The sequence below is a fragment of the Rutidosis leptorrhynchoides genome, chromosome 8 (genome assembly GCF_046630445.1).
Source record: "Rutidosis leptorrhynchoides isolate AG116_Rl617_1_P2 chromosome 8, CSIRO_AGI_Rlap_v1, whole genome shotgun sequence".
Lineage (NCBI taxonomy): Eukaryota > Viridiplantae > Streptophyta > Magnoliopsida > Asterales > Asteraceae > Rutidosis > Rutidosis leptorrhynchoides.
This window is the reverse complement of record NC_092340.1, coordinates 381,524-393,962: the sequence shown is the minus strand read 5'-3', so window position 1 is coordinate 393,962 and position 12,439 is coordinate 381,524. Positions and strand designations below refer to the sequence as shown.

General features: G+C 34.5%; 1 protein-coding gene across 1 annotated transcript; it reads left to right on the top strand.

Annotated features, from left to right (window-relative positions):
• The first annotated feature begins 658 nt into the window (after window positions 1-658).
• Window positions 659-5,766, top strand: LOC139862264 (uncharacterized). The gene is made up of 9 exons (XM_071850840.1): window positions 659-1,000; window positions 1,103-1,346; window positions 1,472-1,621; window positions 2,991-3,048; window positions 3,158-3,250; window positions 3,540-3,605; window positions 4,082-4,173; window positions 5,028-5,087; window positions 5,198-5,766. Exons 1-9 carry the CDS (start codon window positions 813-815, stop codon window positions 5,423-5,425), a joined length of 1,179 nt encoding a protein of 392 aa, XP_071706941.1. The 5' UTR covers window positions 659-812; the 3' UTR covers window positions 5,426-5,766.
• Window positions 5,767-12,439: the final 6,673 nt, after the last annotated feature.

The window sequence follows — 12,439 nt, the reverse complement described above, 5'->3', positions numbered from 1 at the left end:
GTTGTTTTTAGCCCAGTGGTGGCTGGACGGTGAACACCAACTTTTAGTGTTTCTTTTGAGGGAACGCGGTTTTCTTCGTCAACTGGTCAGTCCACCACCCTGCTGGTTGAGGATCCAAGGTGGTCTTTGGGGCGGGATGAGGTGTTTGTTGCGTTTTTGGTCACTTGGGATAGGTTGATCGTCGTTGTGGGTTTTATGTTCGGGTCCCTTCCTTTCCCGTTTCGTCTTCGGGGTTTGGACAAGGACCAGACTCTCTCCATATTGGGACAGGTTGCTCGGGATTTGGTCATTTGCTCGTGTAGCGGCTTGTGAAGATCTATAGTGGCTTGGATGTTTGTTCTTTGTTCTATGATTTTCGGAGGATCATCGGACCTTGGCGTTCTCCCGTTGATTTCGATGATCTGTCGAGAATGACTTAGGTGCACTATGGTTCAACATTTTAGTGTCTAACATCGTCGTTTGTGTTAGTAGCTTTTCGCCATGTTGGTGGGGGTTTTTGTTAGTTTAGTTCATTTGTTTTTCACTTTTAGCATTATGTTTTTAGGCTACATTTCTAATTCTCGTTGATTTAGATTTTTATTTTGTTGATTCGAATCCATTAGATATGTTTTCTTTTTTTTTTTAAAAGGAAAATGAAAAATACCTAGTAGGTAATACAGGGGGCGGGCATGTATGTCTTGGAGAGCAAGACAAACCCAAAACAAAACGAAGAAAAAGGGCGTCTGGGTTTAAATAGGGTTTCTTCTCCTTTGTGAATACTGAATACTGAATACTGAATACATACATACACATCCTCGTTTGCTCCTCAGAAAATGAGTCGGTTATTGAGATCTCCCGGTGCCATTAACGCTCTCAGATTACTCAACAGTCGACGCGTACAACTGCCGATTACTCAATCATCGTCGTCGTCTTCGGCTCTGGTTTCTTCTAATCATCACTTTCTTCAGTCGTCCCCTTCCTTGCTCCGCCACTATCGTGCCTCTCGAGATCCTAGCAACAGGTAAGTTAATTTATCATACATACAAATACATCTTTACTTGCTACTGTAATTGAATTGATGGATATAGTTTGATTGATTACGGTGTTATGGATGAATTCATAGCTATGAGAGTCCACCACCTGTTAATTGGGGGGTCCGTATAGTACCTGAGAAGAAGGCATTTGTAATTGAAAGATTTGGAAAGTACTCGAAAACATTAGAACCAGGGATTCACTTGCTGATTCCGTTTGCTGACAAAATTGCTTACGTCCATTCTCTTAAAGAAGAGGCTATTCCTGTTCCTGATCAATCTGCTATTACCAAAGACAATGTCAGCATTTTAATTGATGGAGTTCTCTATGTTAAGGTTACCTCTCTTACTTTTATTACTTACTGTTATTATATTATTATATTCTTATAATAATAATAATCTATAATCTATCTATATAGTAATTATTACTAGTCTTACTTAACGGTTATTCTTTTGTACAGATTGTTGACCCTAAGCTCGCATCCTATGGCGTGGAGAATCCACTTTATGCCGTCATTCAGCTTGCACAGACTACTATGCGTAGTGAGCTTGGCAAAATCACTCTTGATAAAACTTTTGAAGAAAGAGACACCTTGAATGAAAAGATAGTGGTCAGTCATTCCTCCCTCTTTGTTTACATGTATCCCATGTTATTTTTTCTGCAGAATAAATTTTGTTGTGACCGTGACAAATTCATTGTCAAAAACTAATCATTATTATTGTATAGTTAAAAGTGTGGTCTGTAGGATCAATAGGTGCTTACTCAATGACATCTTATGTTGCCATTTTAGTAGCTTTTGTACTGCAACAACTTTAGTTTGATATTGTTCCTTGAAGGGAATGCTAGGTGACATAGAGCCGGAGGCCGACATTAGGGGTGTAGTATGTAGATATTTGCTTATGACCTTTGATACAATAGCGGTGTGAATGATATCAGTTAGGTTTGCAAAGGTTTTGATGGCAGGTGTCACAAAAATTGTTTCGAATAAGAGCTTGCTGCTGTTATTGACAGAAAATACCTTATTATTACAGATTGTTGATAGATGGCACTTCTTAATTTTTTTTATGGTCAGGATTGCAGTACCGAATAAATCCACTGCAGTATGTTAGGTTTGGATAATTCTTGAGATAAAGTATGCAGTATTTTGGCGTTAGGTTGAAGTGCATTTATTTCATTTTAGTTGTGTTCCTTACCATTCTTGAATGTTTGCATTTCTGTTAAGTACCCGTATGGAGGGCGAATATAAGCATGTTTTTGGTTAAATTGGTTGTTTGATCTACTTAAAAACTAGGTTGTAAAGTCGTTAGTCAGTCAGAACCTTATAGGGACTATTCGGTCACGTCGGAGAATAGTCGGACGTTGACCAACTCTGATTGTATTTGACCGAATAAATCTTGACCGACTAAATTGGACTTTTGACAACCGGAGACTAGTCAGGCACAAATCGGACTACTTCATAATCCCGACTAGCCGGGGGATTTTGACAGCCATACTCAAGATTTAGGAGAGGGCAATGACATGGTTTTAATTTTCTTGTTAAGTCAAACTACTCTATCACCCTTTAGGTTTTATGTTTGGTGGGTTTTTATGGGGCAAAATTTTGGTTCAAACAGTGAGATTGAAATTTTGATGCATTTCTGCCTTGCTGGAAACATGGCTTTCTATTAATTTGTTTTTATTGTGCTGTTGTCACATGTTAACATTGGTGTCATACACATATAGTTATAGGTTACCAACTCCTGAACAAATTCTCTGCTTTGGTTTTCATAGTTTATATTTGAGTGGTTCACACTACTAGGAGTGTCGCATATTTGAAATTTTGAAGGTTGCCAACCTTTAGAGTGACTCTTGATACACGTTTTATACATCAATCTTCTCTTTCTGGTTTGTAATGCCGTTCCTTAACATGGTAAACAGAGTTGGAGTTTGAACATTAATGTGCATAGAATTAATAGCTGTGATTATTTATTATTTTGCAGATAGCAATCAATGAAGCTGCAAGAGATTGGGGACTGCAATGTCTCCGTTATGAAATTAGTAAACATACACTGTTTTAGTAGAGCATAATTTTAATTTCTAAGTTGATACTTGAGAGTAAAACTCTGTTATAAGTACATGGTTTACAACGGATCTGTTTTGTATGCAGGGGATATATCTCCTCCTCGTGGTGTAAAAGCAGCTATGGAGATGCAGGCTGAAGCAGAGCGTAAAAAGAGAGCCCAGATTTTGGAGTCGGAAGGTAATAAATGGTGACTAAGGTCATCTATTTGTACCCTGCACAATATACAACATATAATTATAACTCGCGTGTTCGATGCATGCTTGCATATTTTGCTGTTTTAGACCTTATTTCACAACACTCGTCTTCTTTAACTGATTGAAACATTTGAGAAAATTTAGGATCCATCCTCTTACTCTTAACACCCTATATTTTGAAATGTCTTGTGGCTAATAAAAAAACCTAATGATTTATATATAATATTTTGAAATGTCTTGTGGCTAAATCGTGTTTTTTTCTGATCTTTCAGGAGAAAGGCAAGCACACATTAACATTGCTGATGGAAAGAAGAGCTCGGTGATGTTAGAAGCTCAGGGTAAGTCTGTTGGCTCAAATATAGATATATTTATTGGACGACACATGCATTGCTCTCATTTCAGTTGATGTAGTGTCTTTAAATGCGATACGTTTTGTAGGGATTATTATGTCTTTATGATGTCATGTTAACACGCCAAACTCTTATAGTCATGAACTACAAGTATGCTATATAGGATGTAGAAAAATGAACTGAAATCAGGATTTAGAATACAATACTATGCATCATACCAGTTTTCTGGTTCACTAAGTTGATACTACAATTTTGCTTCTGTTTAAGTGCTGAAAATATATGTGATTAGGGGTGTCAACGAGCCGAGTTGAGCTCGAGTCTATTACATATATATTATAGTTATAGTCATGAACTACATTGTTGTTGTTGTTTTTTTTTTTTTTTTTTTTTTTTTTTTTTTTTTTACTGTTCTATGTGTATGGAAGGAACTATATTAATGTAGCTATTTGTGTTGACTGACTCAGGAGAGGCAGAGGCTATTTTGGCTAGAGCTCAAGCAACAAATAAAGGAATAGCATTGGTTTCTCAAGCTCTTAAAGAAAATGGAGGGGTTGAGGTAAAATCTCCTCGGTATCTATATCATGATTGTGGAAATACTTTTAATGTGCTTATAAATCTTTGTTTTATTTTACACTGTTGAAGTTTCATATATGGGCTGTCTATTGTACCTTACTACCCGGCAGCGTTGATTCTAGGATCAAAACTCATTGGGATCCTATACAATTTGAGTGGTACTTTATAAATATTTTTTTCTTCTAAAGAATTAGTATTTACTTCCATAAAACCACTAATTTTATAAATATATGGGGTCCTATCTATAAATTTAGTTGTGTCCTATACAATTTTAATAATATTTCATTATAAAAAACAATTTGATGGGGTCAAAGGACTAGTAGTAATATATTGTATTTGCAAAGATGGCATATTATGAAAAGATTATATGGTACAATGCTAATCTGGCATATAAATTATATAATCTGAGTAAGTGTGCCCTTGTGTTTTGTCACCAACTTCTTATCTCTTTAGGAATTTAAAATTTTGGTGTATCAGTACCTGGCAATACTACTTTATTAATACCGGTGTTTTCAACTAACGGTTTAGCTTCTTTTCAACTAACTTGGGCCATTTAGCCCAAAAATCATGCATGCACGTTAGTCAGCCCTTTTCTGCCGCTGTTTTAGATATCCAGAGTTAATGATTCTACTTCTTCTATGTCTATTTTCGCCGAGTTGCACTTGTTTGCTTTTGACAAATATAAAAAGCTAGTATATATATATATATATATATATATATATATATATATATATATATATATATATGTTAATGAATAGACGCGGAGTGTGTAGTTTCACATAAAGCTGTAATATGTGTATTGAAGAAGCTGAAAGGTGGTGTTATAATTGGTTGCAGGCAGCAAGCTTGCGTGTTGCAGAGCAGTACATTAATGCATTTGGAAATGTGGCAAAGGAGGTGAGTATACTTAAGTCTTAAGCTCTCTTGATTTAGTATTATGCACTTCTTATATTGAAGTAAAGGAGTAGATACGACTTATGGTTGGTTGGTTGGTTTTGTGATTGTAGAGTACGACGTTGTTGCTTCCAATGAATGCTTCAAACCCTGCCAGCATGATGGGTCAGGCTCTCGGCATATACAAAAGCTTAATCGGCCAGGAGTCTGGAAATACCACGGCCCTGCCAGATTCCACTAAAGGTGCACATGAGAGCCACAGCTCAATGAATTCTAGTACTAGTAGTAGTAGTCTAGGTTCACCAGTATTTTCCCTTCAAGACAAAAAAAGGAAGAACTGAATGAAGATCATCCTTCCATTCCATTCACTTACTGATGAGATTATTATTATTATCTACTTGTACTACTCGGCTTTTTTCATGCTACTTGCTTTCGGTTACAACGTGTCCAAGAGGATAATCATATGCTTGCTGTTGGCTTTTTGCATATACTAGTTTTTACTTCTACTTTTAGGTAAATGAATTGGAGAATGCAATTGTAATTGTGATCTTCTTCATGTCTGAAAGCAAGTAACGGCAGAAAATGGACCTGGATAATAATCAAGTTGTTTAGAATTCTGTTAAGTCGTCAGTTTTAGATAAATCAATTGGAGAATGCAATAGTTCTTCCCTTATCTGCAATTATTAACCATATGTTTCTTAGATCATATTGTTATTTGTGATTCCATTTAAGCTGTGCATAAGTTCCATCCGTGACAACAACATTCTTTCTTTTTCCAACTTTTTAACCATTTTAATTTTTTTTCTTTTCAAAACATAATTTTTAAGATAATATTTTTCTCGAAATCAAGGTTTATAAAGTCAGCAAAGTTTTTATGATACTTTTACCTTTACGTAATTGGGCCGGTTCCTGAAGGAAAAAAAAAAAAAAAAAGCTTTAAAAATAATCGGTTTTGGGTTCCAATTCTGGTTATCGAGATTGATTTTTTTTCTTTCCTGAATCGGTTATTTTCGGTTCTTAACCATTTTCTTTTTAATAATCAAATTTTTAGGAAAGGGAGATGATTTAGTTTTTGCCATACACCACCAACAAATTTTTTTTTTGGACCATTATACCTTTTATCACACTTAAAATAATTTACATTCGTTTCTTTAAAGCTTCAACCATTTTAAATGCTTCCATGTTTTACTATCTTTTAAAAGTTTAATGTCTCCTTTTAAATATCTGATGCGGATGTGACCACGAGCTTCAAATTTCTGATTGATAAACTTGGGTTAATATTAAACACAAATCAGTTCATGTTTAATTCCCAAGTATATTCTGTTTTAAAGGGTTATTTCATGAGCACATCAGCTGGTAATGATTTTGATTTCCATACGACGTGTAGAACCAGCTTTGAAGTCAGCTCCTTACTCAGCAAATGTCTTAAGGCTAGCTTACAACAATCGAGGCATCATCAAGAGGTTAATATTCCATGTGGGCAGCTTTGGCGTCCACCAGAATGAACTAAGTGTTTTAAGATCCTTTCAGTTTGAGTTTTGATTAGAATATAATCTACTCAGATTGGATGGATGTTTTAGAGTTTATTTTGAAAGAATAAAGTTTTGACGTGTTTGAAGGCTAACCAGCTCAGAAGACAAACCAACACAAGTTGTTTCAATAAGTTGGGTTTGATCTGGTTAAGTTTACTCTGCATTGAAGGGTGAGGAAATGGTGCATCTCAAGAGTGAGCTGTCATATAAGAAGAGCCAGCACAAAGAAGAGCCAGCAAAACGTTGAACCAGCTCAATGATGGGCCAGCAACAAGTTGAACCAGCATAACGTTGAATAAGCTCAACGAAGAGCCAGCAACAAGTTGAACCAGCTCAACCAGAGCCAGTTCAATGAACAATGATTAACTTTCAACTTTAAGGTTACTTAGGAGGCAGCTTCAAATGAAGTTAGTTCGACCAACAAATGAACCAGCAATTGGTGTTAGTTTAACCAGCAGGCGTTGTTAGTTTAACCAACAAGACGAACCAACATAAGTTGTTAGTTCAACCAGCACGAGGGATCTTTAGAGCCAACACATTAAAGTGATATTCAACCAACATGAGTTTTACTTGGTCTACAAACTAAGCACTCAGCACGATGAAAGCAAGTTCACTCAGCTCTTATAATTAATGTTGGACCAGCACTGATCTTTGATGCTTAATTAGCTTTGAAAGTAATGATCACATATCTTTGAAGGCTTAGACCAACCAGCTCAAGACATTAAAGCTCAACCAGCTCGAAACGTTAAAGCTAAACCAGCCAGCTTCTAAAGATGAAGACCAACCAGCTTGACAATCTTCCACGAGCACTTATACTTTGAAGACGTTCGAAACTATTTCAATTGAATAATCAGCTCAAGACATGTGCTTAACACATGTGTGGGTGATTCTAGAATGTTGGGCTGTTCAAGGAAGATTCTCATCTATCATTGGCTGCTTTTTATCATGGAAGGAGCATTATAAAGTGGCAGACTTTTTCAGATTTTGTCTTTAATTCTTATTGGCTAGTTTGTAAATGCTTTTCCTTTTTGTCTCTTTTTCCTTTTATGTTTTTGTCTTATTCAGAATTAGCTGTAATGTTTCCTCTATAATTAGCTGTAATGTTCCCTCTATAAATAGAGGCTGATTATCATTGTAAAACTAAGAGTTGATGAATGAATGAAAGTTTGATAGAGCTTATATATTTACAAAATCTATGTGTCTTTACGAATCTTTGATTCTGGTGGCTAAGAGTGGTTTCTTTATCAGTGTTTGTGGTGTTACTTTATCAAACATTGTGGTGAAATCTAAATCTTCATATATGATATTATAGTTGTGGTAGAATCTTTATCAGTTGTAATTGAAGGTTTTGGGTGTTTCTAGATTGCTGATTGTGGTGGTATCTTTATCAATTAGGAGTTTAGATTCTTAAATCTTCGTTTCATTGTCCATAATTGTGGTGCTTTGCTTTATCAGTTGTGGAGGCGATTTGGAGTGTTTCCTTGATTCTAGTTGTGGTGGCTTTGCCTTTATCAGTTAGGGTTGGGATTCTCTATCTTGGTTACTAATTCTTGAGTGTTCACACTCTGTTTTGCTGGGTTTGTTGCTCGATTTGTTCAGATCTGTTGGGGAAGAAAGCTTTGAGTGAAAATGCGTTTTTCAAAGTGGAAATTACGCATCAATATCAGATTATGAATATACCCAGTAGCTTCAAACATCAAACAATTCTACGAATTGTTGAAATGGAAGCATGTAATATGTTCTAGTTCTATTTTCTATTATAAAATTTAGTATTAAGATGTGAGTTAGATGGATTAGAGCTGTTGAATCGATGTTTACTTAAGAACAATAAGAATTTGGACCGATGTTTACTTGAGAATTTGGTTTACAACGATAAGAAAGAGAAACTAAACTACTAGGAATGAGTTAAAAGTTTTCAAAACGTATCTACATACTTAAAACATAGTAACGGCTCTAGCTATTGAGTCGACAGCAAGCGTCGATTTATTAGCGAGTTCACTGACTCTTAGAGCCTAAATTAAATTTCAGGCAGAATTTAAAACCCATGAAAATTTGATTTTACCATTTTCATGGGCGTCTCAATTTTATTTATTTTTGAAATTTTTTTCATACTTATTGGCCGGAGGTCCATCAGAAGCAATCTCTCTATCCGTCAAATAGAGAAAGAGATGACTTTATCTACTTTTGAGAGTGTCTTCACTCTTGGTGGAGAAATGACTTGTGTTTATTTTTGGATACGAGAATGATTGTCTATATCTTACCACTCCATACCCACTTATGTGATATTGAGTTTTGTTGTTGTTATGTTGATAACTATTATGTGAATTGGATACACTATGATGATAGAATGAAGATATAAGAATATAGCTAAATTTTTGATAAAGTCATTATCATCAAATAATTGATTAGATACAAATAACAAAAAATTAGCACCAAAAAAATCTGTAGTTTAACTACAAATAGTTATGTATCAAATCTAGGGTTCATAACTGCATTTGTAGATGCACAAGGCTCCGTACGGCTTATGGCGTGCTACAGTGTGGGGGAAGGGTTTTGATTATAGGGAAATAAAAAAGGGCGTGAATTAATTTGAGTGAGATAAAGGGTATAATGGCCGAATTTTTTTTGGTGGTGTATGGCAAAAATTAAGTGTTGTATGAAAACCTGTATTTAAGAAATTTTACTAACTTAAATTTTCACCAATCAGAAATCTTTTCTTCTGATTGCTCAGAGATCTTTTTCTTCAGAATAACCTCTTCTGATTGGTCAGAAATTTTTTCTCCAAAATAACCTCTTCCGATTGGTTGAAAGATAAAGTCGACACTTGAAATAAGACATTCCAAATTAGTAATGTGCACACTTATGATGAGCTAGATAGAGTATTAAACAATACAATCATAATTTATATAACGCTTAAACAATTATTAGTATTATAAATTATAATCAACACTTTTATTTAAAAAGTGTAATTATAATTTATACAAAAGTTAATATATTTCGAGCTTCGGCATGACCATCACCCCAAAAAAGCATTAGTGACTAAAGTATATCAAGCTACATCATTGCGATCACCCGTTATATTATAACCGTCTTGCCTTTTACGTTCTATGTATCGTTCTTGTTCAAAGAGATCTTCATCTAAGTGTTGTTGCATTCACGTTGTACTTTCTTGAACGTCAAGGGGATCATATTCACCTTCTTTTATTTCGGTCTCGGTATTTGACTCAGTTGTTAAAGGTGATATCTCGGCTTGTTGTTTTTCTATCATTATACAATCTTCAACGCCATAGTGAAACAACCCAACCCGTATTTAAACCGGCCCGTAAAAATTTTCTTTAATACATTAATACTTAGGTCCCAATTGTGTTTCCGAAAACATCTTTAATACAATAATAAGTTCGATAAACTTTTTAAAACCTTTAATACATAGTTTAAATATCCGAACGGGCAAACACGACCCGACTATTTTAATATCCAACAAAACCGAGCATTGCGATTGGGGATACGCTACCCAATCCTAATCAATACAAAAGCATGTCCTCTAAGGCAAACTACGCAAGTCTACTAGTTCCCACGTTTACCCGAGCCACCGCCTCCATGCAAATCTATAAAAATGTAAACAACGAGAGGGTAAGCTAACGCTTAGTGAGTGAGAATATACTACATACATATATATATGCATAAAATGGACACGCCACACAAGTAATCAAATAACGCATACCGGAGCATCCAAGCATAAAGGCAAGCTAAGCTAAGCATACCGTATGATCACTAAGCAACAAGCTAAGATAACAACAAATATAAGTTCACCAACGACGATGTGAACAACGCCAATAAACTACACCCGGAGGGTTAGCTACATCACAACGCACAACCATGGTTAACCAATAATACAAGGAATGGTACTCGAATTTTTCATCGGTGTTCGCAACAACCATTAGAGTACTTAACACGTCGTACACTAATCCCGCGGGTGGCTGTAGTGACCCGAACTTTTCCATGTTTATATATATTAATTGAGATTGATATTTACATGATTAAATGTTTCCAACATGTTAAGCAATCAAACTTGTTAAGACTTGATTAATTGAAATATGTTTCATATAGACAATTGACCACCCAAGTTGACCGGTGATTCACGAACGTTAAAACTTGTAAAAACTATATGATGACATATATATGGATATATATATAGTTAACATGATACTATGATAAGTAAACATATCATTAAGTATATTAACAATGAACTACATATGTAAAAACAAGACTACTAACTTAATGATTTTTAAACGAGACATATATGTAACGATTATCGTTGTAAAGACATTTAATGTATATATATCATATTAAGAGATATTCATACATGATAATATCATGATAATATAATAATTTAAAATCTCATTTGATATTATAAACATTGGGTTAACAACATTTAACAAGATCGTTAACCTAAAGGTTTCAAAACAACACTTACATGTAACGACTAACGATGACTTAACGACTCAGTTAAAATGTATATACATGTAGTGTTTTAATATGTATTTATACACTTTTGAAAGACTTCAATACACTTATCAAAATACTTCTACTTAACAAAAATGCTTACAATTACATCCTCGTTCAGTTTCATCAACAATTCTACTCGTATGCACCCGTATTCGTACTCGTACAATACACAGCTTTTAGATGTATGTAATATTGGTATATACACTCCAATGATCAGCTCTTAGCAGCCCATGTGAGTCACCTAACACATGTGGGAACCATCATTTGTCAACTAGCATGAAATATCTCATAAAATTACAAAAATATGAGTAATCATTCATGACTTATTTACATGAAAACAAAATTACATATCCTTTATATCTAATCCATACACCAACGACCAAAAACACCTACAAACACTTTCATTCTTCAATTTTCTTCATCTAATTGATCTCTCTCAAGTTCTATCTTCAAGTTCTAAGTGTTCTTCATAAATTCCAAAAGTTCTAGTTTCATAAAATCAAGAATACTTTCAAGTTTGCTAGCTCACTTCCAATCTTGTAAGGTGATCATCCAACCTCAAGAAATCTTTGTTTCTTACAGTAGGTTATCATTCTAATACAAGGTAATAATCATATTTAAACTTTGGTTCAATTTCTATAACTATAACAATCTTATTTCAAGTGATGATCTTACTTGAACTTGTTTTCGTGTCATGATTCTGCTTCAAGAACTTCGAGCCATCCAAGGATCCATTGAAGCTAGATCCATTTTTCTCTTTTCCAGTAGGTTTATCCAAGGAACTTAAGGTAGTAATGATGTTCATAACATCATTCGATTCATACATATAAAGATATCTTATTCGAAGGTTTAAACTTGTAATCACTAGAACATAGTTTAGTTAATTCTAAACTTGTTCGCAAACAAAAGTTAATCCTTCTAACTTGACTTTTAAAATCAACTAAACACATGTTCTATATCTATATGATATGCTAACTTAATGATTTAAAACCTGGAAACACGAAAAACACTGTAAAACCGGATTTACGCCGTCGTAGTAACACCGCGGGCTGTTTTGTGTTAGTTAATTAAAAACTATGATAAACTTTGATTTAAAAGTTGTTATTCTGAGAAAATGAGTTTTATTATGAACATGAAACTATATCCAAAAATTATGGTTAAACTCAAAGTGAAAGTATGTTTTCTAAAATGGTCATCTAGACGTCGTTCTTTCGACTGAAATGACTACCTTTACAAAAATGACTTGTAACTTATTTTTCCGACTATAAACCTATACTTTTTCTGTTTAGATTCATAAAATAGAGTTCAATATGAAAC